Source organism: Paramisgurnus dabryanus, chromosome 2 (genome assembly GCF_030506205.2).
Source record: "Paramisgurnus dabryanus chromosome 2, PD_genome_1.1, whole genome shotgun sequence".
Lineage (NCBI taxonomy): Eukaryota > Metazoa > Chordata > Actinopteri > Cypriniformes > Cobitidae > Paramisgurnus > Paramisgurnus dabryanus.
The window spans coordinates 2793657-2814383 of NC_133338.1; the positions used below are offsets into that span (position 1 = coordinate 2793657).

Here is a 20727-nt window from a genome sequence, read left to right on the forward strand (position 1 = left end):
ATTTCAACGTAAATGTTTTAAGCATTGTATTAACCATTTAGCATAAGCTGGAGTTTCAATGTTATATCATTTAAAAATAAGTTGGACAGATTAAATTAGTAAACGAATTTGGCGTGCTGTCCGGGGAGAGGGCTCTGAGCTCAGAAATGGGCCCGAACGCAGAGTATCCCCCCCACGTTTAGGAAATAACCTGGTGAGTGAGAGGAGACGGGGTGGTGGAGGGATTCTGAAGACTGCAGAGGATCTTTGGAGAGTTAAACTGTGACTTATATATGGCTTGCCTTTGTGCTGATTGGGTAGATATGATGATTACTGATTGTGGACAGCTGGTGGTACTAAAGTGGTTTATTTGACGTGCTCCTTCCGAACTACGTTAATAAAACATCATCATTGAACAAACAACTGACATTATTTCAACCAAATTTCAACGTTAAAGGTCGGTCGCGTTCCAGCTGGTTGAGAACTAGTGCAAAATGGACAGATATGTTTTATGTACCAATTAAAGAAAATTACCTGATAAAGGTCCACTAACAGGTAATAATAATGCATGCAAATATAAAAACTTTAAAATAGATGAAAAATAAATATTTTTTTGTAGGTAAACATGCAAATCTTCTATTTAATTATTGATATATTTACTTAAAATCTCAGGGATTCGGCTGAAAAAAAAGTTTGAAAACCCGATGTATAGTAAGTTTCTGACTCTAGACAGAATTTTGAATGAGACTCTCGAGAAGGATAAGAAACGTGAAACGATTTACACAAAATTCTTCCTGTGCTGTCTGATACAATTCATCTGAGGACTTGAATCAAACGCTTCATAGAGTTTTTCACCCTACTCCGCTTTTCCGGATGTTTGGGGCATTTAAAAACTTTCTCTCACAGGACCTCAAAAAGAAGCTGGCTGTAAAATCAGACGAAATTAACATTAAAATCCTTCGCCGGATCTCTAGCTGGAAACTGATGGCTTTCCGCTCATGCGGGTTGTTGCCACCATCGGGACAATAGAGGCAGATTAACAGCGACGGGTAGAGCAAATACTCTCTTATTTCTCCAGCATTTCTCTGAAAGCCTTAAGACCGACAAACAGCACCGAAATGTTGTTGTGCCTCTGGAGAAATCAAAAGCTGGTTTAAAAAGCCCATTAATCGCTCACAATCTGCTCATCGGATTATGAGTGTGAGGACAAACACTCACACGCTTCATCTGAAAGCGAAATCTAATGGTACATAGTGTTTTGAGGCGTATTATATTAAAACTGAGGTGGGAGGATAATGATGCTTGAAAATCCCAAACAAACACACACACGGGCTTTGGTTTTACCCCAAAACTGTATCATATGATGATAGCAATGATGCTCAGGACAATCTTCTGTCATCTTTCCAAATGCCACTGCATTGGTTCTTTGTGCCGGTTCATCCCAAATTGCCACTATTCACCCACTCCTTCAAAACTATACCGTCAAAACAAAAGCATGCAGTGAAATTGGAGCTGTAAAGTGATCCAATTGAGAAACCTGTAAGGAATGAATCAAAAGTTCCCAAAATCATGATTCACTGAGTAAAAGGTGTAAACATGGCATTGTTAGACGCATTGCATAAGATGCACGTCAAACATAGGCACTCATGCATGATGCGAACCACTGACACATACAGCATAAAGCTATTGAATAGCCATGGATCATAGCTCATGTGACATGGTTTAATTATATGACACTTTTATAGCTCAGCTCAGACATTCAGCTCCTTGTGTGTTCGACGGAAAAAACGGCTTGGACGTAAATAACGTCAAAATTTTCATTTTTAGGCGTACCGTTCTTTTAACTGATGGCTGCTTCTCAGCTCGGCTGTGTCGGCGGGGACCTCGCCGGCCCTGCGGGCCAAACAAACCTTATAATGCTGCAAACCAGCACCATCAAACAGGGCCCGAAGGTCCGCTAAAGGTGTCAAAGCGCGCAGATTAATCGCCATGCAGTGCAAGGGATGTAAAATAACCTCGTAAAAAGTTCATCGGAGGGACTCCCTCCCTCTGAAAAGCCCAACTCCGGATCCCTTAATATCGAGATAAATCCGATGGCAGACGCGATAAATTCTGCTTTATTAATTCCCCAAAAGCGAGCATCTCCGCAGAGGGATGGCAGACCTACATTCAGGAGTTTCCATGGCAGCCAGACCCCCTTAAATCCCCGTGTTTAGGAAAAGGAGATATAGTGCCTCAATCCTCACGCGCCGGCCGCTATCCTCAGAGGAACGCGCGTGATCGTTCACGCTCTGATGTTCACAACCAGATGTGAGCGGCTCGGGAAAATGTGGGCGTCCTCAAAACGTCTTGTCCCTTCCTCCCGGGGTGAGAAATGCTTTGTAAAGGACATTAAATTTCTGCTAGCAGCAAGATAAGTCAGGCTTCTATTAAAAACTGCTTCATTATCATGCAGGCCTGTAATGTCCAAAGGGATCTATGATACCTAGAGCGCTACTATGCATTACCATTCATTTCAATGGCTGCTTCTCGTATGCCTATACACGCTCGAGTATATGAAAACATGATGATGTCGATTCGCTATTAAGACCGGAAGGATGCGCACAGTTTTGAGCAACTTTACAAAATACAATTTAATATTCAATTTGCATCTTAACATTTCACAAGACTCTTTTAAGATGTCAAATAAATCTTTGGTGTCACCAAAGTACGTATGTGACGTTTACTCAAAATACCCCACAGATTATATTGATTATGTTTATTATAACAAATTATGTTTATTATAGCAGTGCGAGCAAAAATTTGGGTGCTGTTTTTGGGTGTGTGTCCTTTTAAATGCAAATGAGCTGCAGTGTGTGGTTGGATAGTGCAGATTAAGGGGCGGTATTATCCCCTTCTGACATCACAAGGGGAGCCAAATTTCAATGAGCTATTTTTCACACGCTTGCAGAGAATGGTTTACCAAAACTAAGTTACTGGGTTGATCTTTATGACATTTTGTAGGTTTATAGCAGCACTTAAACATGGAAAAGGTCTAATTTTCATGATATGTCCCCTTTAAGAGCAAGTAGTTTCTAATTTCGAGCAATTCACATTAAGGAGGAGTAACAGCACCAGACGTTTCAGATCTGTGCCTGTAATGCTTTGGATAAACCAAAGTGAACCCTACTTGTAGAAAGTGCATATTACAGACAAATGAAAGCGACTTACGGATGTTTTCCGTGTTTTCCTGCACCACATCGGTTTTGAGCAGGTTGTCGGCGAGCACGAACGCCCCCTGCTCGACGGTGTCCAGCAGCATGGTGGCAGCGCGGAGCTGCTCGCCTGTCGACAGCTCCATCCACGCCGCCCGAGCCTGCGGCTGCAGCAGGTTGTTCACCGTCTCCACCATCGCCTGCGAGAGCAACACAGCGTTATCGTTCAAAAGCATGTTCTCAAACTTGCTATACAAAACATCTTAAGCAGGCGGGTTAACAAAACTCGTATTTGTTGTAAGGAGTGTATGTGAAGCGATGGATGGAGCACAAGCAGGGTGATGCAGGACTTTGGATGGGGGAGAGATGAGCACAAATCTGTGATGTCATATCTTAAACATCCTGTTCTCGGACATACTGACACACGAATGAAAATCTACATATATATCGGAAAAATCTTTATTTAGTAATACCACGAATGAAAATTCATTATGCGAAAACTACATTACCCATAATGCAATGCCTAAAACTATTTGTCATACAGACACTCAGCAAGCGTTGTTAACACCTGCCTGGCTTTCTTGTCAAATCCATAACCAATCCAACACTTGACTAAGTTTTAAGCTCTTCACACAAACACGGCTCAGCGCGTTGGGATGAGAGCGGTACAGCAGCGGCGGATCAATCAACCTTTTAATAATGTTTAACCTCCATCATCAAAACCTCATCATTCTGCCCAATAGCACTAGCACCAATTAAACATTTAAAATGCTACGGGCGAAAAATGTGCCTGGAATGCTAATAAGCTGGAATGTGTGGAGTGTAGCATCCATTAAACGCTGGGAAATTTCTGTTCGCCTGATGGCCGTTTAGACAAAAAGCCGCTGAAGTTTAGGGACCCTCGTGTTTTATTGCAAACATTCAAGAGCTTTTCTAATTTTCACTCGCTTCGAAGAGAAGGCACAGTCAAAGCAAATCGAGCAAAAAGCTTCATTTTCAATACCCAACACTGAGCATTTGAGAAGACAAAAGCAGAAAGCTCTTTACGGGAAGAGATGTCCAGTACGGTGATACCGCACAAGGTCGTCCTGATCCCCGCTGCTTTCAAAGCTTTTGATCAATGATATTTGAAAGGGAATATTCTGATGTAGAAGAGATAAACGCTGACAGAACACAGCCGATCTGTCTCTCGCTGGAAACCTGAATCATGGCGTGTATGGGAATCGAGTGTGAATGACACTTTGGGGATATCTACTTTAACTTAAACCTTAAAGAGAAGTTCACCCAAATATTTGTTTTGTCATTCAAAACTCATATGATTTTCTTTATAAGACAAAATAACCTCTTGTACCTCAGACCTCATCTTTCTCATATAAAACCTTTTTGAGACATTTCTTTTTTGTCTATTTCTATTATTTGAAAGCTACAGTACAGTGGAAAAAAATGTTAACAACCTTATGCAAGAATAATGTCAGGGCTCGAAATTGCGAGCGTTTTGGTCGCATATGCTCCTGAAATTTTATTGGCGTGACCTCAAAATATATTTGGGAGCAATATATGTGGGAGTAAAAATGATTGTTGTGGTGCGACCTGTTATCGTTTATTAATGAAACGTTTACATATAATGTGGAATAATTAGCAAACGGCAATTAAACTTTACACGGATGAAATCATTTTGTGCTTTTTTTAGCATCTGAGGACACAAAAACGTGAAGTTCATATTCAGAGCTGGTGTCACAGTTCTTACAGATTTCATTGTTAAATTGAGAAATACGATCGTCAAATACATACTGACAACCCATCAAAATAAAAGTCTGTTAAAAGTAAAGAAGTTGACAAAAATATATTATTATTGTTAAATAAAATCTACTTTTTTAAGTAATATAATTCCTCAAAATGTTTCGACTTTCATTTTTAATTTTGTTATGCAGCTCTTTGACAAAAAATAGAAATGTATGAATTTGTCTTATTTTTGTTTGATTATTTAAAAAAAGATTGACATTTAATGAATTAAGTTTACTAAACATACTGTTTGATAAGTAAAATGTAATTAACCATTAAAATAAATAAAAAGTCAATACAAATTCAGAAAAATTAAAACAGAAAATAAAATGGTATTTGTGAAAATAAAAAACTGAATTTAAAAATAAATTATTGAAAATAACATGAAATGTTTTTTTATAGGGCCCCATGAATCTACACATTTTAAGCATAAGAGCTTGTTTAAAAATGGGCCATGCTCAAGTCACACAAATAATTTAAGGGCTGCCTAATGTTAAGTCACGGCGATTCGTTTGCAGAATAAAAGTTTTTGTTTACATAATTATTATACACAATATATCAATAAATATTATGTATCTATAAATACAAACACATGTATGAATATTTTTAAAGAAATAATATATTGATATTATAAATATTTATATTTATATATGATATAAATGATATGTTAATATACAAATGTTTATATGCATGCAAATATTTCTTAAATATATACATGCATGTGTGTGATATATATACACACACACACACACACACACACACACACACACACACACACACACACACACACACACATATATATATAAAACAAGCTAGCAACTTTGTTGGTTGCAATGCAATTTCCCATTTCCAACCAAGTAAGTTGCTAACAGGTTAGCAACGATTCTTTTGGGAAACGCAACCCTGGTCGATGAAGTTTCAGTGCTTGTATCATTTTCAATGGGTGCTCCCAAATTTTTCCTGGTGCTCCTTACTTTTACATTTGGGAGCACCAGTGCTACCTACTATAAAAGTTAATTTTGAGCCCTGCATAATGTGATGTCTTTTTGGTCAAAAGTGTTAATTTCATTTAAACAAAGTTGTGTCTTGTTATTGTATTAAGTGCAACATTTTCCTTATCATCTTTTGCATTAAAAGTCAGACATTTTGGTTTCTGAGTTTAAACTACATCCACAATAGTCAGCAAGAAAAATGTAGCTTGGAGAGACTAAACCGATCCATGTTACAAATGCACGAGTCTGCTCTTGCTGTGGTTATAAACTTTGAAGTATTTTGTCCATGGACCAGCACTGATCGCTGTAATCCAGCACAGTGTTAAACCGGCTCAGACTGAGAGTTTGGGCTGAGCTGAACCGGTCCACTCTGGTCTGTTTCACGGCTTACACGGGTCTGATCCTCCCTGCATCACGGGCCAAGGCGAGCGGCTTACCACCCGACCTCAGATCATCCCCACCGAGAACAAAAACAGATTACACACTGATCCCAGGTCAGGTTATCTGAGCTCACCGGAACGTGACACCAAATGTTGTCTAATTCAGTCCAATTTATGAATTAGCGTTATGCACAACCCAATAAATATTAATTCATAAAACATTCACGATTGCAGCTTCACAAATAATGTAAAACGTCTCAATTACAGGTGGTGTATGCAAATGAGAATAAATCCATACATAATGAGATAAGAGAGAGAGAAAGTCAAGTGTGAGGTGGATTTAAAGCTTTCAGGGAGATAAATGCATTAGCTGGAGGATATAAACAAACTTACACCAAAGAACGTAGACGAAACACACCAAACTATTTAAAGAAGAATATTTTGGTCAGCAGCAGTCCAAATCAATACAAATGATTGACTGAATGAAAACATTTGCAATTTTTTTTACGATTTTAAATAAGCATGCATTTTATTCTGTAATGCTATGAAAGTCCTTCAAATTGAAATTCACAGCTGCACTTCGCATCTGTTTTTGTTTTTACTTTTGCAAATTAAATTCTGCATCTTCTCGTCTGAGGCATTCTGCTCATACATACTGATGCCATCCATAACCGTGTGCGTATACAGCCGATCGCTCTGATAGTTCAGCTAGGAAGAAAAATTCATATTTTTATACACAATTATAATACGAAATATTTCATACTGCTTTCATGCTGTGCATACAAATAGCCAAACAACCCAAAATGCCCCTTTGAGAAATCCTGTGAGTTAGTAATTCAATCTGGCAAACAGACTGCGACTCACTTCACTAAACACACACCTGTATCTCTCTCTCTCTCTCTTTGTTGTATTTAATGCAGTAAACTGACCAAATTGACACACTTTTCTTATGTGATTCAATCTTTCTGTGGTGTGACAGCATTGGTGGATGTGTGTTTGTAATATGTGTGTGTGTGTTATGACATACGTTTGATAAGATTTCTTCATGACATTTAAATTTACCTTTATACATCTGGCAGATGCTTGATACAAGGTATCAATTTTATTCTCAAGTGTGTGAGTTTGTATTAAATGACGATTGTTTCTCTAGACAAGACCCTTATGCCTTGGTTGGGATTGTTTAAAGCCCTTTGAAGCTGCATTAAAATTGTAAACTGTTAAGATCCACTAAAGTCCACTATTTGGAGAAAAATCCTCGAATGCATTTCTTAAAAAAAATTATTTCAAAAATCTTGGATGACATGTGGGTGAGTTAAGAGTTAATGGCAAGCTTTCCCTTTGCACGGTAAAACTTTACCACAGATTTATCTTTCATGCATTTACTTACATGCCATTACTTAATGCAAATACAGTACATTTACATCCCACTTTATATGGACCCGAAAAAACAGCAAGAACAGTAATAAAATCTAAAGACTTTATCGAGTCCAACGTCAGCGTTTTATAGATTCCTCTAAACATCTTGTTTCTTTGAAATAACAACTGATGTTCCTCAGTTTGTTGTGGGTCATTTATTGACCGGGAAAGGTCATCGATATTTTAACTTTAAACATCAAACAAGTTTCCCCTTTAGAAATACACACTCTCTACCCATAATGCACCAACAGATATGTTTTTGGGTCCTAAAGACACTGTACAATAAAATCAATTCCTCACTTGGGATCAGGTCGGATATTGATCCATCACTGTTAATAATAAGAAGTCAAACGCAGCCCTGGTGCACAAAACATAAATTATTTTTTAAAAATCTGCACTGCTCAGCTCTCAGTGGCTTTTTATCGAACATGACTGTTTTCTCTACTACAGACATTAAACCACTGACCATCAAAGCAAATCCTTTATACTCCCAGAGTTTGTAAGCAGATTCTTTTAGTTTTAAATAAAGCATTGACTAACGCTGATGTATGGTGCTTTAAGAAAAACGTAGCGTACAACGTTTAAACTGTTTTCATACTTTGATCAAATGTCTTTGGTCAGAAACCGCGGTATATTTGGTATCATCAACTCAGTTACCGCTTTAAGTACAAGTGGCCGCATTTTTACCACTGTAGCTACGTAACTACTGAGGAGGAGAAAAACTTCAATGTTGTACTTAAAGTGATTCATGCGAAAAGAAAGGTTAATAATTATCACAGTTTGAGCAATTCCAACTTAATATCACTTGTTTTTCAAATACCGAGTCAGTGGTCATATTGCGGCAATGCCACATTAAAATGCACATTGACATCATGATCATGCTAAACTTGGCAAAAACTGGCAAAAATGTCCATCGTGTGACACAGCTTTGATGCCGACAAAACAAACAAGCATATTCAGGCCTTCACCAAAAGTATTCAGGGCATTTTCATAAAGACTTTAATGTGTTCATGAATTCCTGATGATTTAAAATATCCTAAGCCATTGTTCACCAGCCATCCAGTGCTTGCTGGGAAGGGTGAGAATTAAGCCTACATGAAAACAAAGCACAAGCGCAAATTTGCAGGTGACTGGTCATCTGATTTGAGACCAACTATGCCTTAGACCTTAAATAGTTAAATGCATTCACAAAACTGAACTAGAACTGCAACTACTGTAGGTTTAACTCTTAAAAGATAAGCAAAGTTGGTTTTATGTGAACTGATGATGATGAGCAATAAACTGAGGCCATGATCAAATACAATTCTTCTTCATCAACTGACATTCTGAATATACACTCACCTAAAGGATTATTAGGAGCACCATACTAATACTGTGTTTGAACCCCTTTTGCCTTCAGAACTGCCTTAATTCTCTGTGGCATTGATTCAACAAAGTGCTGAAAGCATTCTTTAGAAATTTTGGCCTATATTGATAGAAAAGCATCTTTGCTCAGGAGATTTGTGGGATGCACATCCAGGGTACGAAGCTCCCGTTCCACCACATCCCAAAGACCCTCTATTAGGTTGAGATCTGGTGACTGTGGGGGCCATTTTAGTACAGTGAACTTATTGTCATGTTCAAGAAACCAATTTGAAATGATTCGAGCTTTGTGACATGGTGCATTATCTGCTGGAAGTAGCCATCAGAGGATGAGTACATGGTGGTCATAAAGGAATGGACGTGGTCAGAAACAATGCTCAGATAGGCTGTGGCATTTAAACGATGGCCAATTGGCACTTAGGGGCCTAAAGTGTGCCAAGAAAACATCCCCTACACCACTACACCACCATCACCAGCCTGCACAGTGGTAACAAGGCATGATGGATCCATGTTCTCATTCTGTTTACGCCAAATTCTGACTCTACCATCTGAATGTCTTAACAGAAATCGAGGCAACATTTTTCCATTCTTCAACTGTCCAGTTTTGGTGAGCTCGTGCAAATTGTAGCCTCTTTATCCTATTTGTAATGGAGATGAGTGGTACCCGGTGGGGTCTTGTGCTGTTGTAGCCCATCCGCCTCAAGGTTGTGCGTGTTGTGTCTTCACAAATGCTTTGCTGCATACCTCGGTTGTAACGAGTGGTTATTTCAATCAAAGTTGCTCTTCTATCAGCTTGAATCAGTCGGCCCATTCTCCTCTGACCTCTAGCATCAACAAGGCATTTTTGCCCACAGGACTGCCGCATACTGGATGTTTTTCCCTTTTCACACCATTCTTTGTAAACCCTAGAAATGGTTGTGCGTGAAAATCCCAGTAACTGAGCAGATTGTGAAATACTCAGACCATCTGGCACCAACAACCATGCCATGCTCATTTCCCATACTGACATTCAGTTTGGAGTTCAGGAGATTGTCTTGACCAGGACCACACACCTAAATGCATTGAAGCAACTGCCATGTGATTGGTTAATGTGATAATTGCATTAATGAGAAATTGAACAGGTGTTCCTAATAATCCTTTAGGGTGAGTGTATATTAATATTCTTAAAAATGTATTTTCCAGTGGCAGTATGAGGTGTCTACTTAGAAGAGAGCCTTGATTATCATGGGTTATTTGCAAAGATTTAATTGGTCAAGGCCTCAAATGACAACAACATCACCTTACAAAAACATGACCACATGCAAATGGAAAATGCACAAGCACACAGTCCCATGAGTAGCTCAGCAAAAATGAGGATGAAAGCGGTTTAAGGAGTACAAAAAGATACCTGAACAAAATATCGACACGATCGCTCCCTTTTCTGCAGCTGAAAATCCAAATAAAACAGCATATTAAATTAAAGACACTGTTAGAGCCAAAACTGTAAGAAACATTCAAGTACTGCAAATGACATCCAATTTAAACGCTGAGAAAAAATTAAGACAGTAAGAAAGGAAGAACAGTAGAATTGGTGACTTATTACAATGCTTAATGTCGACTTTAAGATAGCTAAAGAGCTCAGCTAACGTATGTCCCATTATGAGGGTAATAATAAGGGTGTTTTGTTTCCGACATGCACTGTATGCAGAAAGACCAATCCCAACTGATTGGACGCACCAGCGCCATATTCAGAAAAAACAATTACATTCTGCACACACAGCCTCATACTTTATGCTTTTATATTTTAACAGAGACAGGCAGAGTCTTTTTTAAAATCTGGTCCAGTCCGTCTCCCAGGAACAGGGCTTTAGTTTGACAGGTTGTGATTGTAGTCATGATTGCGTGCTAGCGCATTAACGCACAAACTCTTCTCGGTCACCGCGGGAGCAGAGAGCAGCAGGAAGCACACAGAGAAGTGTGTGTGTGTGTGTGTACTCCATGAATTATTGAATCAGGGAGAGGAAGAACGAGGGATACGAGCAGATAAAAATAAATAGCGGGCAGGTCTGTCACCCCGCCGCCGGTGCTGATGGAATGCTAATGCGGACTGACGACGGCCATCTTTAGAAACACCTGTCCCAGATCGCAGCACACCTGCAGCTCAGCGCACTGCGTTCGCTCTTTAGCAGCTTCTTTTAGCGCCTCTTCAGGCTCTCTGATCTCTAAAGTGTCTTGATCTTGTCGTTTGCAGAGTCGATCCTCTCCGTCTGTTGGTTAAGCCCGTTGGCACGCTATCAAAGGAATCTATCACTCCGCTTCAGTTGGCAGGCGTTCGGCGGAGTGTGTCGAGAGGATGGTGTCCTGAGCTAACTGTGATGGTGTCATCACGCCAGGAATTTCAACGGGAAGTTTCGTTCGCATTTTTCAAGTTGGACCGGCTAATGCGCACACGCATTCTGGAGTAATGCAATGAGCTTTTTTAATTGAAAGGCAGGACTTTCTGAAGGAGGTTCGTGACGCATGCTGCTTACTCTCATTAATCTATGACCGGACCTCCTCATCACGCTGTTTCTGCCGTTACTGGAGTCTCCCGTGTGCTATTTCTGTGACCATTAAAAGAGCCGCTGCCATTATAGGGCTTTTAAATGAGTCATTTACGAGGTCCTGTGATGGTTAGGAGGCAGCCGTGAAAGAAAGCTCGGGAGGGTTTGGCACCGAGCTTATTTGTGGTATTGCAGATGATGTCGAGTCGGTCTGAAACTACACTTCCAGATTCACAGCAGCTCAAACCTGTCAGCTGTGAAACGTAGGCTCGGTTTAAAATAAGCACTGGTTGCCTCATTAACATGCAGGACAGGAGAGCGTGATGCCTGCGTGAGAGAGTGCGAATGTCACCGTCCCAACAGAAAACGTTCACCGGTGCCGCGGAAAGTGACATTTGCAGATCCGAGGGCGGAAACAAGTGTGATGTTTTACAGAAGATGCATGGAAACAGCCGTTTGGGTTAGACTGTCGAGCATTGACACTCTGGAAACCTGTTTGGCACTTTCCACAGATAAATACAGTAGACTACCATCTTCTGTCAGGTCTTTAGAGGTAGTCTTGAACTATTATTAATATTGCATAGATTTAATAATAGATCTTGCATTCATCATCACGGTCAGGGGTCTCCAACCTTTTTTGTGAGGAAGGGCTATCACAATGGAGGGCTACTTTTTTTGTTATAGTCTACTCAAAACTGTTTTGCTTTACTTGTTGATTTTATTTTATTTTACTTGTTTTAAATTGTAAACATTCATAAAAGAATTCAAGCAAATATAAAGAACATGTAATAAATAAATATTAAAATCAAGGCTATTAATAGAATGAGCTTTGGCGGGCAACTCTCAGACTCTGTGTGGGCAACATGTTGGAGACAACTGGCCTAGGTTAACTATAGACCAGATATAGTCCGACTATGATTAACTCACTTTTAGCCAAAATAAACTTGAATTTGGTTACATATCGTTTTTGCCCAAATAACATCATGTGATTTCAAGGTCTTTTATTTATTTATTTTATTCAATTTCTTTTTTGGGCTATCTATTAAATTTTCACAGTCAGCCCAAATTGTTTAAGTCTAGACGTCTGTGTTTGGATGTCTATTAGACGTTTTTTAAAGGGACTGCAAATAGAATTTTCCCCCATCTAGTGGTGAAATTGTATTTTGCATTCAAACGAACAGTGCTCTCTAGCGCCTCGTCTTTCCAAATGCGTGAGGCAACTACGGTAGCCGTTATATAATCACTGATCTCCCTTGTCCGTTTCAGCTAGTTCATGTGTTTGAATGAAAACGCGTCGTGGAAACGTGTTGGTAGGCTAGTGCTTTTTGTCCCTCTCTGCTATTATAGTTTATCTATACGGCGAAAGACATGGAAGCCTCCTTGGTCTTACCTACGGTGGCCCTGAAGTGCAAACCACAACAACAAATTACTAAACAACAACAACAAATTAAAAAACAACAACAAATTAAAAAAAACACTACAACAAATTAAAAAACACTTCAACAAAATAAAAACACTACAACAAAATAAAAAACAACTACAAAATAAAAAACACTACAACAAATTAAAAACACTGGTACCTACCTCTTCCGGTAGGTTAATGTAGTTGTGTTTTTTATTTGTAGTTGTGTTTTTAATTTGTTTTAGTGTTTTTTAACTTGCTGTTGTGTTTTTTATTTTGTTATGGTTTTTTTATTTTGTTGTAGTGTTTTTTAATTTGTAGTTGTGTTTTTTAACTTGCTGTTGTGTTTTTTATTTTGTTATGGTTTTTTATTTTGTTGTAGTGTTTTTTAATTTGTAGTTGTGTTTTTAATTTGTTGTAGTGTTTTTTTAATTTTTAGTTGTGTTTTTTTAATTTGCTGTAGTGTTTTTTTAACTTGCTGTTGTGTTTTTTTTTGTATTTGTTTTTTATTTTTATTGTAGTGTTTATTTTTTATTTGTTGTTGTTTTTTAATTTGTTGCAGTGTTTTTTAATTTGTTGTTCTGTTTTTTAATTTGTTGTTGTTGTTTAGTAATTTGTTGTTGTGGTTTGCACTTCAGTTCCACCGTACTTACCCGTTCAATGTAAGTAAAGAGGAGAAATTGTAAGCTTACAAAGAAAAGTCAGACTATTGGCAGAGGTCATTTGACACAAACAAGGACATATTTATGAATAAAGACATTGATTTTGATTAATAAAAGACTTAAAACTCTACTCACTGTCCCTTTAAACGCAAAACTGATTGTTGGGTAATGTTTTGAGAGCAACCCTGGAACTGCGTTATTTTTTTGCTATTATATGAATTATAAACATGTCCTATTATAAAAATGTTATGTAACTTAATCAACACAAACTAAATTATTTATAACGCAAAATATTTTGAGTTTTATTGCCTGTGTTTTAGCAGAAGATTGTCAGGGCTGTGTTAAGGATCACATTCACTTTGAATGACACCCAACCACCTGATTCAGCCGTCTGTATGCGGTAGGAAAGACTACACTCAGGTCTGAAGTAAACAGCATCAAACAGACCCCTTTAAATCCACACAAACTTTAATAACTGCAGTGATTTTTCATGCTATTTAATATATTTAGAGAGAGAGAGAGAGAGAGAGAGCCTATGAGGTGAGAGAAATTTTCTTCCCCCGAGTGAAACATATTTTTAAACAGACTTCTGACTGTGAGGAGAAACACGGGGGATCTTTTATTCTGACAAACATGGACATCATTAAAAACACCCACTGCTTATTTTCTTCCTGTTTTTCATCCAGAGGAACCTCACTTACTCTTCATGTACATTTCTCTTTTACTGAGAACCGGATATCACATCTGATCTGGACTTGAACTGTAGTGTAGGCCTTATTACTGTCGGGCTACTGCAGACACATCAGACCGGTTTACTAAAGCCTCTGATCTTTGGCTCACCGACAGTGTTTACTCTTAAATCTCAGATGAGATGACCACCGGATACTCAAGACTGTACTGCTGTGTACACACCAAACACAAAACATCGTGTTCCTCGCTCTAGATTACTCGCTTTTTCGGGAAGACGCGTTTGAGGCGAATAGCACATGTTTTCGTGGCAATCGCTAATTAGCATAATTTGCATCGCCTATGTGCAAGTTCGTGTCTTTGAATTGGGTTTGAATGTAATCTACTTGCGCAAATCTTTGAATTTGCGTTTGGTGTGTATGTACCCATATGATGTATACTGCAAAGTGAAAGCTTTCAAAAATCTGCAAACTTCAATCCGATTGGATGGCTGTTTTTGCTTGACATTAAAGGGGGGTCTAATTGTATTTCATACATTCTGACTTATTTATACCTCAAAGAGTTGGAATCTCATGCTAAACATAGGCAAAGTTTCATAAATCCAGTTGGACAAATGTCAGAGTATTTCTGTGCCGAAATATACACTTCATTAGGGGTTTTGTTGAGAATGGTTCTTTGTTACATCACAAGGGGTGGAAGTCCTTGTATGGGCACTTTTCACGGAAAAGTGCATGCAGACATCAACCAGAGCAACTTTCTAATTCAGAAAGTGTGAATGTACCATAAAAACTTGAATCAAATATTTTCAGCTAGTAACTTGTGAATGTTGAATTTATTAAATTAAATTATGACGTAAGCGCTACCTTGTTGAGGCTGCGGGCAGCGCTGTCCTTTCCACCGGGAGTTAGATTCCTGAGCTGGACGTCGAGCAGGTCGATGAGATGACCTAAAGCTTTTACCGTGTAGGTGATGTCACCGGCGTGCATGTGGCCCTTGGTCTGTTCAGAGAGCTCGCGGGAGATTATGGCTGCTGGCTCGCCCGCTCGCATCTAAAACACACACAATGTGATGAACGTGAGCACATGGACCACACTAGGTTTTTGCAGATTACTCATAAAATCTTTATCACAATTACAGTGTTTACAAGATCTTGCTGTGAATTAAAAGAACATGTTTGAGCAGTTTGTGTGCCCTGGGAATTGAACCCATGACCTTGGCTTTGCAGGAACACAATCAGCCAACATTGAAACTCAAATCAAACTTAGTTTGGACCATTCCTCTCTACATACAGTATCTGCACTGCCGCCCTGACATTTCCCTGAAAAATGTTTTGATAGACTTTTGAATTTGTAATGTGCAATCTGATTGCAAACCCCACATCCAGATGTCCCCTGCAACATATTTCACTGCTGCAATCAGGTTTTGGTGTTCTGCATTTCAGACAGGTTTCCTGAACCCTCTTCTTTTCCACCACTGGTCGGGCTGAACAGAAATGTTTACACAGATCAGCTTTAACTAAACACTTCACTACAAAATAAAAGGCATTCAATGGCATGCAGATCCTCAACAATAGTCATTCATTTAAATCAGTGGTGGGCATTCCTGGTCCTGGAGGGTCACTGTTCTGCAAAGTTTATCTCCAACCCAAATCAAACACCTAAAAGTCATTTCCGAGTCATCCTGCAGTCTTGGATTAGATTTTTCAGGTGTGTTTGATTTGGGTTTGAAGCCAAACTTTGCAGGACCGTGGCCCTTTAGGCCCTCCAGGACCAGGTCCCACCCCTGATTTAAATGAACAATATAGAACGAACATATTCATTCAAATTAATCAGACTTCAGAACGAGATAAAGGCAGTTTCTGTTTTTAATTATTGATAAAGATACGCGAGCAGTCCAGTGTTATATGAAGCTACGTACAGTATGTTGAAAACAGGTGTAAGTCATTCACTTGAGTGAGTCGCACATTATTTTCTTGAGTAAAGAGTTTTAATGTAACGCTCCTTCAGTCAGAGAAAGCGGTGCATTTTGTTGTTAATGAGAGCTGAGAAACACACGACAACTAAACATGTTGTCGTCTCTTCGGCTGCCTGCTGGCTCTGAAGGAAAAGTTCAGTCGAGAATGTAATTCGGTCACTGTTTAGTCTGCCTCATGTCAAACCCATCTGCTGTTATTCAGTCAGAAATCTGAAAATTGTTTCTGCAGATCTTTCCATACAATGACCAGGTCTGTCAAGCTCTTAAAACAACGACTTTAAAACACAACAGCAGAATCGAAGTCCACTACACTGTAAGAAAAGATTTGTTGTTTCGACAAAGTTAGTATTCGTGCTGCCTTAAATTTTTTAATTAATTCAACTTAAAATGTTTAACTTTATGAGTTAACTAATATTATTAAGTCAACTAATGATTACAAAATTTCAGTAGTAATATTTTAAAAATATTAACGCCAATTTGTAACATCTGCCAAATGTGTGAATGTAGAGTTTTAATAAAAGTCTAGATGGTGTCAAACCTCATAGCAAGTCAGAATACTTTGTGTGCAAATTACTCCAAGTGATTTTTTTGTGAGCGCCTCAGGTTATGTAATGTAAATGGGACCTTACATGACAAAAAATTAGCGCATCAAAATGTTTACTAATATAGACAGTTTTATCGGATGCATGGAGGTTGTCGCAGTTACGCGTTTCTGTATAAAACGTAACTTCCTGTCCCTATTTGTTTAAAAAATACTCTGGAAAAAATGAAGAGTTTCGTTGCAAAACGCGATTTTTCAGAAATCTTGTTTTTTGGTTGTGCATTCCAATTAATATCAAGTCAACTGCAGTTGGATTGTTTTGATTTAAACCTTCATAACTTAAAAACTACAGCTAAGTAGCACCATAAAACAAAATAATAACATGATAACGTAATAATAAACATGTTTTGACAAAAATGTTAAAAACAGAGTTATCTCGTTTTGCAACGAAACTCTTCAAATACCTTGTGGAAAATAAAAAAATTGGTTTTGTTTTCCTAAAGACCATCATGGATCACCGCTATGTGAAGGGAGATTTGGCAACCAATCTGTAGTAAACATTGTATACATAATATAGTACATATTTAATTATTTTCTGTTTAACATAAGCGCATAAATTCAATGTCAATAACTTAAATGTCGCAAACAAAAATTGCAAACACTTCTTGACCAAAAAAATTGCTTTAACGTAAATAGATTTTCATCACCTGCAAATTCTGAAGAGCACAACAGCATCTGTGTTGTTGGCCACTGCTCTGTTCATTTTTATGTATTAATGTTGTCTTCAGATATTTCGTATTTCAATTTTGTGAAATTAAATTCAATAAATAGTCTGAATACTTTCTCCTTTTTCTAATTTGCAATACAAAAGGTAGATAATTTGTGATAAACACAAAAATGTATACGGAAATGACTAAAGGTCAGATTTCTTTTGCGATACAACGAAAGAAGTATAGTCCCATTTTTATGCATACGCGAGGGTTCGCGCAACTATAGAGACAGAGCGCAGCGCGTCATAACCTGAAAACCACGCCCACTGGGGGGAAAACAATCCATCCGTCTCCATTGACTTTGTATTGCGAGAGGCTGCCTCCTTGTCATTTCTGGCTTATAACAAAAACAGAATAATGCCTAAAAGCTGCTGTGTAACAAAATGTACAGCTAACAAGCCAAAACACCCAGAAATAAGTTTTTATAAGCTGTTGACCCCAAAAAACGAGTGTTTAAAGACACAAAAGTGGAAACATGCAACTTTTCATAGTACTCATATTAGTAGAACTGCACCCACTAGAGGGAAACGTAGTCGGCGATTCACTTTTTTCTCCTTAAAGGCTGAGTTTCACGGCTCAACAGCTTATAAAAACTTATATCTAGATTTTTTGGCTTGTTAGTTGTACATATTGTCACCCAGCAGCTTTTAGGCATTATTCGGTTTTTTGTTATAAGCCAGAAATGACAAGGAGGCAGCCTCTCGCAATACAAAGTCAATGGAGACGGTTGGATTGTTTTCCCCCCGGTGGGCGTGGTTTTTAAATTTGCATAACTGCGCTCTGTCTCTATGTGCATGACGCAAATTTCATCATCAGAATTGTACATGCCGGGGTTTGTAACCTCGCATAAGACTACTTTGTAGTCACATATGCGCATACAGGAGAATGTAGTATGTTGCACAGGAAATGCATAGCATTTTGTCGCAATGTGCATGCGATCAACCTAAAACAACTCAGATTTGCACTCGTGTGAGCAAATGAGCATGCAGGGTAAATCAGACGCTGACTTGTGCTGTTCACAAGTCTCTGATTTTGAGTACATGTCAATCGTGTACAAGTAAGTTGGTGACTTAAGTGTGATTGAAGTCAGAGAGTCGTGTTTTTAACTGTGATACCTTCTGTCAGACTGATGTGTGTGTTTCTGATCACGGTGAAATGAATGAATTACACACCGACATGTCTGATCTCTCACTCTCTGTTCCTCCAGATATATTTGTCTCTCTGAACCTGTCGAGTTTGATGTCAGAAATGAAAGTGTAGCTTTAGAGATCTGAAACGTTAAATCAGTTTTACTCATAACGATGTAACCCGGATAAGAGTCTCAGAGATGCTGACTGCTTAACATCGGCATAAACAAAACATGTCACCACTTCAATAGTGCTTAAATAAAAAACTGACGGCTGATAATTTGTCAAATTTCTATTAAAGTGCTAACTTATTGCTTCAAAACTGAATGAGTTAGGGTTTAATACTGTTTGTCTCATGGGAAATGTTGGCTGGTCCCCAAAATGAAGGTGATTTTAGGTTGTACTCCTTTTGTAGGACACTTGCTCCATGTGTGTGTGTTTGTGTGAGTCCATAGACAAAGTAATTATAATCATGGCATCAGGCTGATGTGCCCGGGTGTGTTTGTGTTTAGTGTGTGTGCGTGTTGTTCTTTAACCTTCTGGTTGATGATGTTGATCCATGTGGAGGTGCAGTTGCTCAGATCGGGCCCCTGCAGGTCCCACAGTCCCTCAGGCCCGTGACAGGCAAACACAGCTGTTCCTGCACAGAGAAATGAGCCGTTACCACATTATCACTGTGTGAGAGGAAATAATGCCAATGTCAGATGTGTAAGTGACATGTAAACACACGCACACTCCTTCAGGTTACATCCATATGACACGAAACACATTCAGATGTGATCATAAAAGCGAATGTAATCATACAGATCGCTGAGCTCAGTGTGTGTTTGATTCATCTGAGTGCAGTGTGTTGTGTTGTGTTGTGTGTGTCTCTAACCACAGACAGATGCAAATGTGTGTAAAGGTTAAATAAAGCTCAGGGAATGAGACGTCTTATTCTCAGCTCTAATGAGAAGGACAGAATGAATAAAACATGTCATTCTTACACATCAACAGCTGTATAAGTGTTCATGCGACTCAAAAATGTACATGCATCAATGTAGCAGAAAATGATTGATGCTTTGTTTAGCTCCAAAATGCATGAAATAATAAAGCAACATGGCTCTCGTGGTCGAGATACTGATATAATACTGATATAATGTCACATGATTATGAGAGTTTATACAACAGTTCAATGTTAAAAGTGTGTAAAAAATCATTGGGAATTCCTTTTGCTTTGGATACATCTGCTTTTTGAACTCTTAAAGTGGGGTAAACGGTTGACCTGCATTATATGAATCACAGAGCACTGCGGTTTCCTCAAAATATCTTCTTTTTTGTTAATGTCACCAACATATCGGATGACCATTGGGTGACCAAATAACAGCAAATTTTCATTTTGGGGTGAACTATACCTTTCACAACAGTAATTATGTCTGACTATTAATGCAATTGACCAATCAAAGGCACTTATTATAGAGAGCCACCTAATAAACACCACACAATTGTTCATTTAATTATCATGCATAATTGACAAGCGTTTGCATATTCAGCTGTCGATAAATCATTATTTAATTAAATATAGTATCTGATTAATTTAAATAAATGTGACAATATATCGGACAATAATCGTATTGATCAATAACAGCATTTTTCACACTATCAGCAACAGCCGATATTCATGGCCGATATATCCTTTCAATTAAAAGAGAACAGAAAAATGTAAAGAAACATCACTAATGTTCAATATTAATGGTCATTATATGAATGAATAACATTCAGAAAATTGTATCTTTATAATTTAGTTAATATAATCACCAAACTATCGGCAATGGTATTGGCTGATATCAGTCAGAATAATCTGCCATCTGTATCGGTGAAAAAAAATTCGGCATTGTGCTGGCAAAATGAGTGGGAATGCACACAGTGTAATTTTGAGCTAGAGCCAAAAGAAAATA

At 38.3% G+C, this 20727-nt stretch overlaps 1 protein-coding gene across 13 annotated transcripts in view; it reads right to left on the bottom strand.

Annotated features, from left to right (window-relative positions):
• Positions 1-20727, bottom strand: part of LOC135731522 (adhesion G protein-coupled receptor L3) — a 235137-nt gene that overhangs the window by 49828 nt on the left and 164582 nt on the right. For all 13 annotated transcript variants that reach the window (XM_065249565.2, XM_065249552.2, XM_065249559.2 and 10 more), the window contains 4 exons: positions 19327-19430; positions 15242-15427; positions 10493-10531; positions 3190-3373 (listed from right to left, as the gene is read on the bottom strand). In XM_065249565.2, coding sequence (XP_065105637.2) covers positions 3190-3373; positions 10493-10531; positions 15242-15427; positions 19327-19430 — 513 coding nt within the window. The remainder of the gene's footprint in view (positions 1-3189; positions 3374-10492; positions 10532-15241; positions 15428-19326; positions 19431-20727) is intronic.